Consider the following 19,761-nt stretch of genomic DNA (forward strand, 5'->3'; position numbering starts at 1 on the left):
AATTTTAATTCAGAGGGGATCATGCAGACCCACCCACTGTATAGAGCACAGGGACCCATAGGAATCAGATTATTTTGGGGGATAAGTTAGTTTGGCCAGATAAAGCCCTGTTTTATTGCCCTGCAGCTGAGATGAACTACATGCCCCAGTATCGACAGACAGTAGCTTCCTGTTGATTTCAAAAATAGGCCATTTATCTTTTGGTGCTATTGCTGGGCCTTGTGTCCTTTTCACAAGATAAAATAGCCTAGAATCAGGCTGTCAACATAGCAAAGGGGGCCATACAAAATGCAGCTACACACACCCTGACAGATGGCACCACGGGGCATAACTAGGGTTGCCATCTTACCCCTTTAATATGAAAATCCACACATGAAATATACATCCTGCATGGTTTATTAGTAATACATTTAAGGTCCCCATACACGGGCTGATTGTAGCTAATCAGCCCGTGTATGGGAACTACCGATGGGCCTGCCCGACCGATATCTGGCCTGAAATCGGGCAGATCTCAATCGGGCAGGTTAGAAAATCTAGTCAGATCGGGGACCGCATTGGCTTGTTGATGCGGTCCCCGGACCGACTTTGCCTATGCCCGCCATTATAATTCGATCGTTTGGCCCACCCATAGGTGGGGGATATCGGGAGAAGATCTGCTCGCTTGGCGATATCGGTGTATGGGCACCTTTAGACGCCTGCTGCAGACTGAACTGATTTATGTGCAGCCATGCAGCAGACATCTAAATTAATTAATTTTTAACTAGCCATGCAGGATGTGGATTTAGTGGGGCCAGTTTTAAAGGGGTGAGGTGGCAACCCTAGGCAAAACATAAAACTAAATCTGTTATGGAGTAGTGCAAAACGCCAACTTACCATGTTCATAGCCTGGACACAAAGACATTGTCATCCAGAGCAGCGAACAGGAAAGTTGCAATCCACAGGGAAGGGGGTGAAGGGGAATCACAAGTGAGGTTAAAAAAAAAAAAAAAAGGATGAAAGGAGGAAGGTTGGAACAGTAGTGAATGAGGGGAGGGGGGGACAATAGAAAGAAGGGAGGAGAGGGAAATATGAATCAGATCAATAATACATGTGCTTTATTATCAGTTACTCTACAAAATCATTTATTGTTGACCACGGGGTGAGAAAGAGTTAATGTACAATCATTTAGAAGAGATGACAAGAGAGATTAAATAAACTGGGGGGGGGGGGGGGGATTATTAAAGATGAATTAGAGGGTAAGTAATGCTACCAATGCTATAATCACAATGCAGCTTACTGCAGCTGGTTGGAACCCACCATCAAGAAGTTCTGTGGCCAACAGGAGCTTCCATTGAGGATGTTAATATTTATACATTTATATATTTAAAGAGAATTCAGCCTGCAGATATATGTTTATATCAGCTATTAGGCCTGCTATGTGGAAAGGGAAGTCTTTAGTCAGGAATTATCTTATCTGAAAAAGAGTAACTTTCTATTGTTTATGCCATAGCAGCATGGGTAGGCTTCAGCAGAATTAACAGCACTACTATTGGCTAAAGAAGGTTATAAAGGGTTACATCCAGTTTAGTGAGATGTTGTATAGCCCAGGCACATTAGGGCAAGGTTAATAAATACAAGCTGCTCTGGCAAACTGTGTCGCAGTATAGATACACGTGTTTGATATAAGCAGGTATAACGCAGATACAGTCCGTTCTGTAACATATGCCAAGCAAAGCAATAACCATAAGAGGAGCCCTGTGTCAGTTTATAGGCAGAAGAGAATACAGCCTATGAGGTGATTTAGTTTGTCAGCATGGCAACGCAACGGAGAGAGCAGATGGAGTAGAGCTGAATGGAGCAGCGAATGGAACAGAGTGAAGAATGCAGGGTGGGTAAGTGGATCCTGGCACCTTCTACTAAGGGCAAATTAAAAGTATAAACCATATATATTGAATATGTCTTGCAGCTTGCAATATATGCAGCTGTAGGGTATTACCTTGTAAAAAATAATCCCTAATACAAACAGACTGAGAAAGCCATCTTTTATACAGCTGTTTCCTCCATTCCTTGCCATAAAGTGCTAAAAAAAACTGCTGCCAAGTAGGAATAACAAGGGCATAAGTACTAATGGAGCAGGGCAGAAAATCCCAATGGAGAAGGACTGTATCACTCTTTACTTGGGTGATAGTTCTGCACAGGCCCCACATCATTTAATACAATCTTTGGCACGAGGAGTGAACCTATAGATCAGCTCAATTTGGCCCACCTATATACACAGAGATTCAGGAGAACACTGACCAAAATCACCCAGTCCAATTAAATCCTACCTTGACATGTATCAAAAAACACAAAACTTAATAACAGAACACCTCTGTTGGTAGCTGTGCCAAGTGGCCAGTCTGATGCGACAGCTGCACGCTGAAGTACGGACCTGTATCTCTGACACCACCGGCACCACCGGCTGGTCTATTATTTCTTTCTTCCACTCAGAATCAACTTGCTTACTATAATAATCATATGATCAATGCCTTTCTTTATTATCCACATCCAGGGTCATTAGGGACAAAGCAGCACAATGAAATGATGAATGAGGGCTGATAGAGATGCTCTGAACCCTACTTTGCCACTGAATAAAGCTCCGTGACAGCACAGCCATTGAGTTGCGGCGAGGCAGAAAGCAAGGCCGGGGTGCAAAGAGCGAGCGCAAGCAAAGAGGCACAGCTGGCAGATGTGATAGACATACGCCTTACTTACCTTCAGCTTGGACTGGATCTCGCGGGATTTCCTCCGTGCTAGGACTTGTATGTGGCTGGACACCTGGGGAAGGGAATGAGGACAAATATAACAGAGATTCTCTCCCATAAGCATTACTAGAAGTTATACTAGAGACTAATAAACATAATCTGGAAGACTGGGTCAGCTGTCTGTACCCATGCAATATATGCTAGCTCCCATCCAGATGTACAAATGCAAATATTACTTTCTATCAGTGGTGTAACTAGCAGCGCACAGGGGCAACTACTTGCCCCCCCCCCCCCCCACCTGTGCCCACTGCCTGCTCAAGTCCCTCACATCCCCAGCTCCCTGCCCACAAGTACGAGAGTGGCTAGGGAGCGGGATGTATTTGCAACTATAGAGGAAGCAGACCCCTTGATCAGGCGGGTGGGGGACCCCTTAGCTGCAGGGCCTGCTTCCTCTATAGTTAAGCCAGTGCTTTCTATCACTGTGCATTTGTGAAGGTGCTAATAGTTTAGTATACAGTTTCAGCCTTGCCCATGATGCCATTGTCTTTCAGGCTAGCTGGCTACAGCAAGTAGTAGGAGTATGTTACTATGTGTGGTTATGATGTGTACAGTGCGTTAATAGATATACATCTGTCCCAATAATGCAATGCAGGGTATAGCACCCCATCAACACTTTCTGCATTTGTCCAATAAGAATGCTGGAATGCAGGAGACTATTTTAATTTGCACCAATTCTAAATGTGTTGCATTACCATTCTACACCACCGAGAGTCAGTGCCTCTCCAGTAAAGGGCTTTCTAAGGAATGTAAATAGGGATTTCCAGTGGGAACATAAGGTAAACAGACTCATATAAACAGACTTAATCCTTATGGTACCATGCGCCCTCCTCTCCCCCTGACCCGGGCCTGTTACTGGGAGCATTTCTATACTGGCAGCCATAATACTAATATAAAGCACCAATAAATTCCGCAGTGCTGTACAATAGATGTTTTTCTTTTTATTCTCACCTGTTTTCTAGTACGTGTCTTTCCTGTTCGAAGTTTTATGTATCTGGCTATCAACTCATTCCGGCCTGTGAAACAGGGAAAGGGGGACAGGAAAGAAATGGAACACAGAAAGAGACAAAATAAAGGACGCAGAATTAAAAATACGAAACAGTAGAAAGGTCTTTGTAAAACAGAAAGAACAAATGTGCAAGGTTACATATAACACTAATACTGACTAGGTTACATAGCATACCAACTTTGGGAGGCAATTACATTGAAATGAAAAGCGAGGCTAAATCATAGAAATTAAACTTGCTAATCTGCAAGAGGCACAAATCCCATCAGACGCTGTTGTTCTTTCTCTCTATACAGTATTTCCGGAGGAAACTGGGGTACCCAGGGGAAACCTACACAGACATGGGAAGATAATGCTCTGGCTGGAATCAATCAGAGCTGGAAGGCTAAATAGGTGTTCCACAGAGATACTTTTCTGTTAAAAACAAAACTACAACTAGGTTGCGCTGTTCTGACTACAATTTTCTCAGCCCCTATGAAGGCTGATAAGGATAAACAAAACAATCTCTAATCTTGTAGGCAGTTATGTATAGTTTATGGTGCTGGTTTCACATTGGTCTAAAAATTAATACTATCTGTGAAAATAGCCCCTTTATTGTAGCTCCCTATAGATCCTCTCAGGTCCCTGTCCGCATTTCAAATGAGGGGTTGGTGTGTCCTAATGGTCCCTGCCAGAAGCACAGTAGGAGGGGGATGTCCAATTTAGTCAGCCAGGATAAATCTCTGCTACCGCTGGTGACTAATCTCTCCAAAATGACTTTCCACCAGCAACAATATGAATCGCTGCTGAATCTTTCGCGACTTTAGTTTTCCAAAAAAGTGCAAAGTTTCTTCTTGCAGGCAACTTTGTGCGACTTTGGAAAACCGAAGCAACATCTAGTCCTTTCCACCAGTGATCTGTATTGTTGCAAAAGGCATTTTGGAGAGATTAGTCGCCAGCGGTAGAAGAGATCTATCAATGGCAACAATCTCTCCATGGACATCAGCCTTAACATGAAATCACAACTAAAAACTGCTTCTATTTGCCCTTTGTTTAGCCCTTCTCTGTTTGCCACACTACAGAAACAATGTATCAGAAACCAGGTCTGTTTATCATAGAACATGCAAGGCATACTGGGAACTAGAGCCTGGGCTGGAGGACAGATGACTGATCCGATGTTGCAATAGTATGAGTAGTCGGAAGATGAGTAAGGTGAAAAAAATCTGTCAATATCAAATTAACATTTACAAATGTTTAAATAAAAATATAAATGCATTTTCAGTTACTGATTATTTTTATGAATGTATAGTGGAAATTGCCTTTGTTTTTATAAAAAAATCCGCCCGTGTATAGACACCTTTAGGTTGGCTTTCCATAACCTTATTGTTTATTGTTGTAACCTTGTGTTATTGTTGTAATTCCTATTGTTGTATAATACAACATGCTAGCTGGGAGTATGTCCTATAGGCCTGAGGAGCACATTCTTATATCACTGGGGGCATAAACAGCTGAACAAGGCCAAACATGGCATATTCTATAGAAGAATTAACGGCTACCGCTCTCGGCCTATACAGAGATACCATAAACCGTTCCCACGCCGTAGGCATTCTTAACCCTTTATTTCATGTAAATATAATCCCCATTTTTTGTAATGGAATTGAATACTGAGAGCCCCCTCACATTTCTTTCTTTTACTCTCTTTCATGACTTCACTATTTTCTCTCACTCTATCAATCAATCTCTACCTTCCCGTGTTGCTGTTTATCCAAACAGCTTATAGATAATAAGAGTATTTTCAGGATGAGGAGTACTGGAATCCCTATAGAGGTTTATGACATAGTGCTCACAGTCCCATGAGTAGAGGTTGTCATAACATGAAAGAGCTGAGGGGCCCTGTGCGGTGGGCTGGGTACAATCTAACTTTACATGTTATAGGACCCTCAGTGTAGGGGAAGGGGCTAAGTGGGAAACCAGACCTGGGAATGAGATGGGGGGGTCAAAGCTGCAGCAGTTTTACCCCAAACAATCCTGTCTGTTTTTGTTCATTTGTTAAGTTAACACAGGAGACAGTTGCTGCCAATTCAATGAGTTCAATTGCTGGGTCAGAGAGACTTTGTCTGTTTCCAAAACACCTTCCCTCCCAAGCCCCAGGGTGGGGGCGAGTAATGTCCCTGGGTCAGCATTATCTTTTGTTTGAAGAGAGAAGAGATTGCATGTCAGTGGCTGCAGGCAGAACGGGCGGGTGCGGCCACACCTGGGCTACTTGATGGCAATTAGCTGTGCGGTACAGCTAGCCAAAACACATACTAATTGCTACAGGTCCCGACGCATGCAAATGGCAGCAATGGACCGAACAACTGGGTTCTATCGGCCTCCTGACAGAATAATATATCCTGATGGTTCTTTATAAGTGGTACCTGCTTGATACAGGAAAAAATACCCTGTCTCTCCCTGTAGTCATTCTAGTTTTATATGAAATTTCATTAAAACATATTCTAAAGTATAAGTTATCCTATATGTATTTGTTAAGCCAAGTGCACCCTCTGCTGAGTTATAGCTAAACTCATTCCTAATACTCCAATCAATTAGCTTACCCAGCCCATAAGCAAGTCACATGATACAATGCTGACACAAATGCTTATTGAAAAATCTCTACTTGGCAAGTAAAGTTTCCCTTTAATTTGATGTAAAATACAGCATACTACGAAGGGAAAGCTGGAGCCCTGTGGTTTACTGAAAAGAAGAAATATGCTATGAATAAAGACAATTACTGATAGATTCATATGTGAAGATATATAAACAGTCTTTTCAAAATAGAATCAACATTTAAGACTATACTAGAGTGAAACCGTGCAGTAGTAATAGTATGCAGGCAAAATTATATTTTAAAGTCTTTTGATCAAATGTAAATACCAGGGGTGACGGGTATTTTAGGAGTTTTTTTTATAGAGAAGTTGATAAACATCTAACAGGACAGAACAGCAGGAACATGGCTATAAAGACCCTGGAATGAAGAGCTGACAGTCTAGTGAGGATAAGGTACTAGTCTTTGCACTGTGAAATTTAATTATATTGTACCAGATGTACATTCATTCATAATCCAGTCATTATATCAATATATTAATCAGTGGTCACAGAGTTAGTCGTCAGTTTCCTTCCCCACACCCCCCTTCATGCTGGACTGAAGCTGTAAGGCAAACATAAACCCCTGGATGGAACACGTTCCGGCATGTCTGTGGATTAGAATAGGAAAGAGTGACACTAAGAATAGTTCAGAAGGATAGCTCAGCCAAGGTCATAACTTCAATGACCTCTAACACTTCTAGAACTTCTGAGAGCACAACTTCTACATAAATCTGTAACCAGAAAAGGTTTGTCTGACACTAGTATCTACTCAGCATGACGGCCAACCAAACCAATGGGCAAATGCTCCACAGGATGAAAAATCTATAGCTGTATAGGTTTCATGTAGACCCTCAGAGCCCAAATTCAGTTCTCAAGGTCCTCCTGTATAGTAGGTGTCAATATACTGAGCTACTGTACCGCTGCTGACCTTATGATTGATAATGGGTGGCACTGTGCCAGAGAAAACCCTATAGGTCCTGTTATTACAAGAACAGATGTTTTCAGGGACTTTATGTTGGGTTACAATTTAAGACTAATGGAGTTACCAAACAACACAGCAACACTTGACATGAAGTGATGGCATCCATTTAATTTCAAATTAACTTGATTCCAGTTTCAGTTAGAAAACTAACTGCATCCTGTTTTTAAGCACGGATACCTGTATATTGTAAAATGAGAAATATTTGCCCCAAATGGAGTTATTTCAGTAATATTACTGCTAAAACTGCCAGCTCCGGGCTTCTGAGCTGAGGCATATGTACCTATTTCCAGGTATAGACTGGGATTCAAAATAGGCCCTGGCATTTCAAGTACACGAAGCTCAAACAGCCCCCCACCAGCTCAATAAATAGTGACTGTCTATGGCATCTTACAGCAGCCCCTCTGGCATTTGCCTGAATCCACAGACTGCCAGTCCAGGCATGACTTTCACCCATTCTCTAAGTGATCCTATATAGAAGTTGACACTTTCATTACAGCCCCATTATACCACAAGCAGTTAAGTCCTGGGAGCAAGAGTTAATAAACCATGGGCACATAATGATTCCTCCAACAAAGGGTGAAACAGGTTCCGTTTAGCTGCCACTCTCTTTCAATAATAGGTTTACTGTGCCTGAAGCAAATGTCAGGGAACAGCTTTTCTCTCGCCTGATGTGTAACGTCCATCGGACTTGGGGCAGCTGCTAGCAGCCAAGGGCACCTGTCCAGTATTTTTATAGCCAGACCAACCCCCCTCCCACCCCACATAATAACCATTGGGGTCCGTTGGGAAAACATGGCTTATTTTTTTATAATTTGTTGCTGCTCACAATACTGTACAAATCCAGCAGGACTGGAATATCCAAAAATCACAGCGGCGCAAATGTTATCCGGGCGTGTTTTCACATGCACACATCAAGTTTAACAAGGAAACCACCTCCTTTAGAAATCATACGCGTGATTCATATCTTCCCGTTGTAACTGTTTGTCATGTACACTTAACTCCTAACCTGCCACAGTCATGTAGCCGTTCATAAGTGCTACACTGTATGACCAAAGAGTGCAAAAAAACAATAACCATATTTACATTCATTTGGCTTTCCTTGCCTTTTAAATTTGAATCAAAGGAAATCAAAGACATTTTCTTTATGATCAAATACAGTATGCCTTTTATTTATCACCATGTTCCTTTAATAATTACTCAGCGCTCCTTGCTATCCTTGCTAACATGACATCACATAGAGAGAGACATTTTTCTTTGATGTTCTCATCCTTGTAACAGTCTGAGATAAGAGAACATGGTTTGTAATTAAATTATTACTTGTAAATGATGGCCAAGGCACAGAAAAATGGACCTGGTTTCATGTGACAATAAAAAGTCCTTGTGTGCCCACCGGTGGCTTTATAAATACATGGCCAGAACAACATAAGGAATTCGGATTGACTTGGGCACCAATAGGAATGTGGCAGCTTGTTAACCCCCATGCAGCTGGCTTTTATGAGTTAACAAAAATATTATGGTTACGTTCCGGCGCAACTGGAGGATCCATTTTTAGAATGTATTACAAAGAAATGTTCCCCTCCTTACAGACACCGAGATAAAACCAGAACTTTTCCACAAGCCACAAAAGGCCTTAAATGTCAACAGGGGGCTTATTGTTTTGGAGACTATTTCCCAAACCACAGACACTGGCATCCTGGGGAGAGAGAGACATAAGTGCAATAGACTTGCAATGCCTCAGGGTATGATGATGAGCTCAATCTCCACTTGGGCCCTATAGCTCCTTTTTACTGGATTTGATAATTTTTTGGCAGGGGGGGACATTTAAATCTCATTAATTAGGTCTTATGTGTGTGACAGTTATAGGTGTTGGCAAGGACATAAGCTGATGTAAAGGAATCCATAAGCCCTAATGCATCTCAGATTGCACATTCCTGGAGCATTAAAATGACAAAATATTGGACCACATCAATAACTAAAACGACCACAGCAGGGGTCACACTGTGACACAGAAAGCTGTACTAAATGCCCCCTGCCCATCTGAGCAGCCTGTCGGCAGTTAAATGTCTACCCCATACAGGACAGCAGACAGGAGCTTTTTGGGGAATAATTTTTCTATATGAAGAACATGGAAGCAGCCACACTGCCCCAGGAGAGTCAGAGGATGTTTTATTGCTGTCAGAGCAGATACCTTCTATATGTATACAGGTAAATATTCAGAGACAGAGAAGAATGTTTTGAGCACATAACATGGTACATACTCATGCAGACTATATCTCAGAGCTGCAACGTTTTGACCTTCATAACTGAGCAGCAACTGTGAAACCAAAATCATCACTGCAAGTAAACCCTGATCAATTAATATCCTCCCCAACAAGTTACCAATCCTTTTATTTTCCAAAACCATATGAATAAATGGGAAAAGGGAAAAAATAAACTCTAATTATACAGAGGATATTCACTGTTTAGAAAGAGGGATGTCCAACTGGAGGACCAAAAGAAGTAATTTGTTATTTGTGCTTTGCAAACTTCATTGTGCTCTTAAAGGAGAAGGAAAGATTCATTTGGGGGTGCCAAATATTAAGCACCCCCCAGTTTTCGTACTCGCTTGATACTAGGGGATGCACCGAATCCAGGATTTGGTTCAGGATTCAGCAACATGGCTGACCTCCTTTTAGCCAGGAGCGAGGATTCAGTCTTTTTTTAGCGGATCCTCGCTCCTGGCTGAACTGAATCCGAATCCTTAAAATCATGTGAAGTTGAACTCCTTTGGGCTGCACGCTGTGAGCCTGGTTCTCTTTAGCCCTTCTGTATCTGAATTTGCTGTTTGGTATTCGGCGAATATTTTACAAAGGATTCATACCAGGTTCGGACGAATTAGAAAATAGTGGATTCGGTGCATCTCTACTTGATACCCTGGGCCAGTGCTCCTGTTAGCAGAAAACTGCGGCTACCCCTTGAAAAGAGGGTTGTCTGTGTTAGGCCAGAGATGAAGCATGTTGGCTTCCCCGCTCCGGCCCGCTACCCATTCCCTAACTTGTGTGCTATTTAGACCTATGGCAGGTGGTGCTTTGGAGCTTTGAAGGTGCTATAGCACAAATACAAAATAAGGTACCAAAACAAATGGATATCTGTGCCCCCTATGAGCTCCTGGCAAAACCTCCCAATACCACTCCCTTTTATGAGTATGTATAAAATTTCCTAAGCTATGGGAGTGAACTCGTAGGTAAGATGTGTTTCACTGATATTTTCTTGTGAGACTTGGACTGGGGATATACATTAGGCTCTTTTTCATATACAATAATTGCTATATATTAGGATCAGATTTCTGTATTAGCTGAAACTAGCTCTGAGTACCTATGGCTCCTTTTATTTTATTTTCCTTTTTTGTTAAACATAATGTTTTTGTTTATATGTAAAAACGTGCAAAAAAAAACAAAACAATAAAAACATGTCTCATCCTCTTAACCGGTGATCTAGGATGTCCCACACTGCAGCTTTCCAGGTGTTGTTGAAGTATAGCTCCCAATCCCAGCAGCCCAACAGCTGGAGGGCCTGCACAGGACTGGCAATAGGCATTGATGTGAATGCCATCGGGTTACAGAAGGATCTATGAATGTAACAACACTCCCTTTCATATACATTTAAGCAACTTGCATTTTCAATTTAATGCCCCTTTACAAAAGACAGTTGTCGGAGAAAGGAAGGAAGAAAAAATAGGGTGGTGGGATAGAGAAGTTGGGGGGGAAGGAGTGAAATTCAAGCAAAGCGCAATGCCATGGTGTTAAAAGGAAACTGCAAAAAGGCATGACAGCTGCTTTGGGGGTCGAAGGTCACGCTTGTGCATTCATGGGCTTAACAGTTCCAAGGCAGCACCTGCCAGTTTTAGGGTGTGCCGAGTTTGCACTGAGGCTCTGCTGTTGTGTGACAGTGACTGAACCAGGGACCGAAGGGGGGTGGGGGGTAAGAAGGATTTTAATAGATATATGAAAACAAAACAAAGAACCGCACACAGAGGTGAGGGTGTGTCTGGGCTAAAGTTTAGCAGACATGCAAAAACACCACTCCAATAGAAATGAGAAAATCAGGAATAATAATAATACATGGCATTTTGGATTAAATTTAAATGTACAATATACACTGCAGATTGTAAATGGTTTCAAAGTTATTTGTAAATCTACACAGTTTTTTGTCAGCCTTTCAAATCTCTGCACTGGTGGTTCTGACTTTTAAAACCATGTAGCAGAAGCCAGACCTGTAAAGAAGCATGCAAGGCTGACTTCTGCTACATAGTTTCAACAGGCAGAAGCAGCTGTGCAGACAGATACTGCTTTTAGTTCGAACTACTTTTGAAAATAACGTTAAACCCACTGATATGTTGAACAAATGTAACAAAACAGTTGCTTAGAATTACATTTTCATGACAAAGTTTCATTTTAGGGGTTCATTCATTAAAAACTTTGCCTGAAAATGCTTGCCATGCCTGTGAAAATGCTAATAGAAATGATTTTCCAGCTATTCTTACACTAAAAAATGCACACAAAGTGCTGCTAGAGGCTGTATTATTCTACCTGCACTTAATGGCCAGCCAAATGCATTGTGATGTGCGGTATTCAGTTCAATAGCTGTGTGAGTCAGACACCAAGATGTTCTAAAACAGACAAATATACAAAGGCTCCTTGGCTTCCAAGGGCGCTAAACTGCACCAGTGCACCTATTCATAGAAACCAACCAGCAATCAGTCCTGATCAGTCTGCTAAAAGCTACAAAACGAAAGCAACAATCTAATTGGTGTAACCTTCAGGGTCAGAACTATGGGTAGAAAGGATAAGCACTTGCCTAGGACACATTGGTCGGGAGGGGGCAGTTCTGAGTTTCAAAGTAAGAAACTAGTGAGGAGGGGAGTGTTGGCTGGGAGCGTGGAGATGGTATCAACTGCCTAGGAAAGTGTGCAGCAGAAGTAGTGGGTGGAGTTGGGGGTTTCAAGCAGGGCGCAGGCAATCTAGTACTGTGCTGGGCCAAGTGGTATTGCCTTGGGTGCCAAATCTACTTGGCGCAACTCTGGTAACCACACTGATGCAATTTAACAAATTGGAATAGGCCCAAAATGTCTCATACTGGTAATCACCAAACAGTTGGCTCTTATTAGCTTCTGAAGAATAACAAAAAAAAAACACAAATACAAGAGTAGTGTAGAAATGATACCTATATTGGCTAACAATAATAATACATTGCAAGATTTCGGAGCTCTAAGGCCCCTTCGTCAGCTCCGAAAGCTTGCAATGTATTTTTATTATTAGCTAATATAGGTATCATTTCTACAATACACTTGTATTTGTGGGTTTTTTTTATTATTATTTTTGACACTGGATAACACAGTACTACAGTTTTTGTTTTGTAGGTTCTGAAGAAAAACGGATTGGTACACTTTCAGCTGATGAAAGGGTGACCAGCTGACAACTTCTTGGGCAGACAGCAATTTGTTGCTTGCATTGCAGATCACAAGCAGCCAATCACCAGACAGGCTACCTACGCCGTAGAGCCTTGTGGCTACCAGTGCTTATACCGTGGAATCCAACAGTAACAGGTAAATGCTGCATGGAAAGGCAATGCTGAGGTTCAGAATGAGCAAAATGTTTGTTAATGCTAAAAACTCTTAAGGGCAACTTGTCTTTTGCACACTGTTCCTTTAAGAGAAAGTTTCAGCGCTGGAATCACTGACAAGGTCATTACAATGAGAGCCCCCTAAGAAACATGGTTCCCTGTGTGCGTGGATCTTCTCTGCCTCCTGTCACCATCCATCTTCCCGTCCTTCCTCATGGAGTGTCTCAGAGGAAGGGCTCATCTGGAAGCCACATGTTCCTCTCACTCCAAAGCCATTCTATGAATCTGAGCAAATGGGGCTGAGTATGCTGGAATTCCTGGCATCTGAGCCAACATTCGGTGGGTTTTTAAAGGGCATTTAGACATGAACTGAACTCCAAACTGGTAATAGATATAGATCCACAGTCACATGGGATAATCCAGACTTGTGACTTAAAGGGGCTTGTTTTTACCAGACACTGGATGTATGTTTAACCTGCCATAGAGCTGGCCAAGCAGATGTTGGGCAGTTTGGCAGCAGATAAAATAAGTAAAAACCTCAGGAAGTGAATAATATATTATTTTTTATTGTTGATTAAATTTTTTTTTCCAGCCAGTATCACTGTGCCAGATATATAAAAAATAACTGTACACATCTTAGAGAGACAGAGAAACAGACAGTAGAAATCTTATTTGGTGGAACAGAGTTCCTGTGAGGGAAGAGTGGGGTTGGTCAGTTTAGCAAAGCAAGATGGGGAAAGTAGAGCAAGATGGACAGTTGCGGAGATAACAACCCTGTGATTTCGTACACTGGGTCTGCTTTGGCCACAACCAATTCCACCCTAACTATGCCCTTTTCTACCCTGGTTAAGTGCCCCATTCACATACCAAGTTCTGAATCTTTCTGTGGTATATTAGGATATATCTGGGTTTGTTTCAGTGCTTTATTGACAATAGGTGACTGGGCTATTACAGAGGGTAATTGGGCAAGGGAGGACTAAAGAAAAGCAAAATGTTTTTTATTTCACAGTTGGCCAACGTGCAGCCCTTCAGTTGTTGAGGTACAACTCCCATTCCCAACCAAGAACCAAAGGCTAGCAGGGTACTGGGGGGTTTAGTAAGATAATTCTAACTAATACAAAGGACGGGAGCTCCACAATGTCTGCTTTGCCCAGACCCCAACTCAGTTAAGGACAGCCATGGTCACAGGATGCGGAAGCACACAGGCCCACTGATCTATTTCATACTAACTGAGAAATGCCAGCAAGCTATACTATGACAAATGACACTGAGCTCTGTAGGCTCGTGTAGTTTATGACTAAAATTATCACACATTTTCCTTTGCTATTTTGAGAGAAATTAAAAATCCAGTCTGACTGGGGCAAAGGATGCTCGGCGATAAATTCAGGCAAAATATCAGTACTTGTTACTTGAGGGATAACTTTTATGTGGTGCTTAATTCTTTAGACATTGTTAAAAATGTTTAACTGTGTAAAAAGTTGCTCTCTAATGAGACAAAAACTAAGCCGTTTACAAGAAGACCATTAAGGACGGTGGCACAAAAAGGGTTAATGATGCAAGGAGAGAGAGAAAACCTTCATTATGGGACTGTCTTGTAACAGCTCAGGCCTGTGTATGGGTTACTCCCCCCCCCCCCCCCCCCCCCACCTATCCTTCCAAACACACTGGAGCTTGTCCTGCCAGGCAGAGTCCTGGATCAGATTTCATGTATCACCCCCTCTACCCTACTTCCCCCTCCTTCTCCAGTCTGCCTACCCTTCCCCCCCTCCTCCTCCTCCCCCGCTGGTGTCTTCTTTCCATGTGACCTTGCAGAGTGCTCGATTTACAGGAATCATAGACCCCCTAGAAAGGCAGGGGGAAAGGGAGCGGATTGGTGGGAGGAGAGAGAACTTATAAGGATATTACACAACAAAAGTAATTCTCCAAGGCTGGTCCGACCAGACACCAATAAACAGCAACTCCACCACCGGGTACATCCATTCCAGGTGTAGGGAAGTTTGCAGGCCAGGCAGGCAATGGGCTCTTCCTGTATAACATGCCTTTATCATGCATAGAAAGTCAGTGAGGGAGTCAGTGGGTGAAGGAGAATTGGAGGGAAGCTGTCAGTGAGGATGAGGTGAACAGAGAAAAGAGCAAACAAACTAGCCAGTGATAAGGAAACGATGACTAAACAGACAAGGAGGGTGCAGGGTGGGGGAAGAGCTCTTAAAGGGAAAAATACCCACTAGACTCACAAAGGGCAGCAAACATACTCCGGGTGTAACAAAGGAAAAGAGGCCATGGAGTGGGAGGGGGCTGCTTCCTGCAGGACAGGTTATTACTGTTACTGAGTAAAAGGAGGGCAGCAATCTGTAGGACAGAGAGAGTCACAGCCTCCCTACTCTTGTACACAAGAAGCAATATAACAGTACTGCTGGGTAGTGTTGCCACCTGTCTGGTTTTGACCCGAAAAATGCGGTTTTTATTAGGGCTGTTTGGGTCTCAAGTGCGTGTTGGGGTTTGAGCCTTGTCAAACCTGAACAATAATGTGGCCAATCAATACAAAACATTTAAATCAGATACAGTCATTGTTTTCTATGAACATGGCTTAGTTATCATATACAGTCAATTTCTTATTATTACATAACAAAAAAACGCAGGTGAGGAACTGTTTTTCTTACTTAACCTTGCTGTATTTCTGAGCTATCTGGACAACTGGTTTCTGTATAACAAATCCCATACCTTTAACTAAAGGATTGGGCTTACTCATCAGGTAGAATATAGGTAGAGCTAGATGTTCCACCTGTCTGATTTTTTATAAAAATCAAAAGGCTGTCCAGTGCAAATTTTTCTGTTGGGCTTATAGTTGTTTGCCCCCCCCCCCGTCCTGGTGGGCCCTGGGTAATTACCCCCTTGCTCATTTACAAAACAGCTCTGGAAACAATCAGTAGGCTAACTAGCTACTAGTTGTAGTTTATAATGTCATTGACACAGATTTGATTTCCTTTTCCTACAGTAAGGAACCACATGGCTACAGCTGGCACCACAAGGCATTGATCTGAAAGAGGTAGGTATCCACCTGGGGCAGGAAGCTGAGCTCTCCAGCTGCTTCTGAACTTCAACTCCCAACATTCCAATGACACCAAAGAGCTGCGATTTGAATTCTGAGAGCTGTAGTTCAGTAGCAGCTGGGAAACCAGAGGTTAAGGTCACTGCTACAGAGTTAAATACCAGAAATCCTGCCCTAAGTACCATTTTACTCCCTGGACTTGGAGTCCAGACAAAATCTATATATTAAGCTGGGTGATTTTTCTTTTCCGAATTACCAGGAACTGAGCAGCTCCTGAAACAAAGCAATTCATTGTATAACAAATCTCCCAGCATAGCAGATAATCACAGGAAAGCTCTGGAGTGTATATTAATCTACAGGGATACACACGGTTACTGATATGAACAGGTAGCTCAAACAAAGCCAAGCTGTAGAAAGGGGCAGTAAATACATGACAGTACATGTTTAGCAAGGCCAGAGTTGTATTTAGATGAATGCAGCAAGGGGTGACTGCCCTAAAACACACATATAGCAACACCCGCCTACAGCATGCGTAGAAATCCCTGATATTGTAGAGCAAGATGGAGACAGTAGGGGCAAAGTGGCAACTGTCCACCTTAGGCTGTCAGTGGGTGCTGGGAGTTTCACTTTCATAACAGTGGATGGATGCAGTCCTAAACAGTCATAGTTTTATGTAAATAATGGGACCCTGCAAAGTTGGTTTGTCCTGGGCCCCACCAATACTACAGATGTTACTGCTAAACACAATATGGCCACTAACTCACATAAGTCAAGGGCCTGTTTCAATTGTCTTTAAAGTATGCCATAATTCCTTGGCTTATTTAGCCATTTGATTATCCCAATTATCACACATGGGGCCTTTGGTCCAATCTTTCAGTTATATATTCCTGCATCTTTAGTAAATGACGCATGTAGGTAACAAGAAGGTCTCTTTAGCCATTCATTTTGGTCTGGCTTGACCATTTGAGCATGTATAGAACCTTGGGGCAGTAGTGTCAACCTAAATGATTGGAATTGAACTATAAATCAGGGATGACAAGTGTTTCTATATAATAAGCAGTAAAGGTCATACACTGGCAGATTTAAGCTGCCGATTTGATTTCTCCATACCGATTTAGCAGCTTATATTTTTCTGGCAGGTCAAGAACCGCATCAGCTCATTCATGCACTCCTCGTTGCGACGGTTCCTATACCTGTTGCAATTCGATTGTTTGGTTATAGGGCCAAAATTGCCTAAATACTCCTCTTGCCACCTCTCTTGACGTGGATGGGATCAATACTAGTGCAGCCAAGGACAGGGCAGATGCTTTCTGATGCTTCCTAGTTGGCTGAATGGGGCCCCATGTGCCATCAGACTAAAGGTGGCCATACACGCACCGATAATATCGTACGAAACCTCGTTTTGTATGATATTCGGTGCGTGTATGGTATGTCGGCGAGTCGACCGATATCGCAGGAAGCTGCTGATATCGGCCGACTTGCCGATCGGACCAGTTTGAAAATTTTGATCGGGCGCCATAGAAGGCGCCTGACCAAAATCTCCCTTCAGCGCTGAATCGGCAGAAGGAGGTAGAAATCCTATTGTTTCTACCTCCTTACCTGCCGATTCAGCCCTGAATGGTGTGTGGCGGATCTGACGATGTTTCGTGTGACCGACGGTCGCACGAAACATCGTCAGATCGCCACGTGTATGGCCAGCTTAAATGTGGCTATACATGTTACAATAACGTCCATTCAAATAACGTTAAGAGCTGAATCATCAGATTCTGGTAGAAACAACTAAATTGTATGCTATCTAAAGATTCAGTATTAACCTATTGCTATTGCTTGATCAAAATTATCCACCCTGACCAATCGACGAGACTAACAATATCCAAGGCTTCTGCCAATATCAGTTACCTCGTCAACCCACCATACATGCACCAAATATTGTACGATAATTTCAGTGCGTATATGGCCGGTGGCCTCTATTATGTTACTATCCAGATTGGCTTACCAGAATAAAGGCATTATAATAACAATTATAACTGGTGCTCCTTATTCTTAGCAGTTACAAATTAGGAAAGTTGGTCTCCTCACAAAGTAGAGAGGCCTCCTACAAACCATCCATCCTATCATAAGAAAAAGGTTAGCTCATCTTGTGAACCATTAACTAAAGCCCCACTGTGGCCAGACATGAAATCACGTACTTCTGGGCTTTACTGCCTGACAACACTCCATAAAAACATTCCCTTTGAGACCACAAAGTGTCTCCTCAAATAAGATGTTGAGCTCCCAGACCACCCTCTGGCACAGTCTATTAAACGGCCTTGCATGTGAATAGTAACTTCCTTATGCAGGGAAACACTCATAAGGCTCAGAGACTGGGTAATATATATATGTGTGTGTGTACGTATGGGAATGGTATGGACAAAATAGACAAATGAAATGCAGGATATATTATGTTGAAAGAGTAGTTTTCTCCTAACTACTGCTTGCACTCATATAATTAGGTCATTTGAAACCTACTGAAGTGGAAGGAAGGCATGCACTCCAAGGAGGAATGGGGCAAATCAAAACATATTACTCGTTATTTAGTTGCGCCTATATAAATGCCACTTGGTGCCACAGTAAATAAGTGACGGTTTGCAACACAGCTCTAGTAAAAAGGAGGCCTGGGGTTGATCTCTTGAGTAAGTCACTTTCTATTAGATCCTCAGGCACAAGGAATAAGATTGCAAGCTCTAGATTGGAAGAGGGAAATTAGTTTCTCTATTTGAGAATAATTGTTTGTTTTCAAGTGACACATGTAATTGTAAATGAAAGCATCCTCCACTCAAATGAATGGAAGGGAATATTAGAAATGTTGTCCCCGCACCAACAAACTGTTGGGGTCGACAAAAGACTCCAATCCTCCCATACGCCACTGCCCTCAAGGAAAATTATATAATATACCAACGCTGTCACAACTTACCATACATTTTGCCTTCATCTGACAAGATAATTTTGCGCCTTCCACACGGTGGGTAAATGGCCAAGGCTTCCTGAAAGCTCTGCTCTATATCAGGACTCCACACGCCTTCTGCATCATTGTCCAAACTCTTTTCCATGGAATCTCCCAAGTCGCCTGTGCTCTCCGCCGGGCTCCCGGCTTCACTCCACCCGTTTGGGTCCATAGCTGGTTTTGTGTGCAGGAGGGTAAGGAGAGGCTCCTCCAAGCCTCAACCCAAAAAGGACAACTCAGAAAACCCTGCGGGGAAAAAAAGGGGGGGGGGGGAAATCCATCAATTTTTTGATTAAATAACTCAAATAGCATGGGAATTAAACAAGAACATCATAACATAGGCTACATTTCGCAGCTGCAAGCAATGTAACATTAAAGGAAAAGCATTAACTTAAATCAAACTTAGACCTAATTTTACTTAATAAGTCAAAATCATTTTCAGGGATTCCTTTATCTGTGATTTTTTCCCTAGCACAGTCAAGAGTAATCAGCTTTCATGCTTTTATGGAGACAGTCGTCTGGATGTTTAAATACTCCCTTACCCATTTAAAGATAAAAAATGATTGTATTTTTATTTAAAGGAAAACTATACCCCCAGAATGAATACATAACCAACAGATTGGTTACTTAACATAATATAACGTATTACATAATCTCATCAAAATGGAAAATATATATATCAGTAAATATTGCCCTTTCATATCCTTTCTCTTGATCCACCATTTTGTGGTGATCTGTGTGCTCCCTCAGAGATCA

The 19,761-nt window shown here is 42.3% G+C and overlaps 1 protein-coding gene across 4 annotated transcripts in view; it reads right to left on the reverse strand.

The window, feature by feature from the left end:
- Window positions 1-19,761, reverse strand: part of tead4 (TEA domain transcription factor 4) — a 71,195-nt gene that overhangs the window by 13,831 nt on the left and 37,603 nt on the right. For 2 of the 4 annotated variants that reach the window (XM_018095509.2, XM_018095510.2), the window contains exons 3-6: window positions 18,976-19,251; window positions 3,732-3,796; window positions 2,734-2,796; window positions 874-885 (exon numbers count right to left, since the gene is read on the reverse strand). In XM_018095509.2, coding sequence (XP_017950998.1) covers window positions 874-885; window positions 2,734-2,796; window positions 3,732-3,796; window positions 18,976-19,177 — 342 coding nt within the window. In that variant the 5' untranslated portion in view covers window positions 19,178-19,251. The remainder of the gene's footprint in view (window positions 1-873; window positions 886-2,733; window positions 2,797-3,731; window positions 3,797-18,975; window positions 19,252-19,761) is intronic. The other 2 variants (XM_004916295.4, XM_002938514.5) reach the window with 1 other exon arrangement.

This window comes from Xenopus tropicalis, chromosome 7 (assembly GCF_000004195.4).
Source record: "Xenopus tropicalis strain Nigerian chromosome 7, UCB_Xtro_10.0, whole genome shotgun sequence".
Lineage (NCBI taxonomy): Eukaryota > Metazoa > Chordata > Amphibia > Anura > Pipidae > Xenopus > Xenopus tropicalis.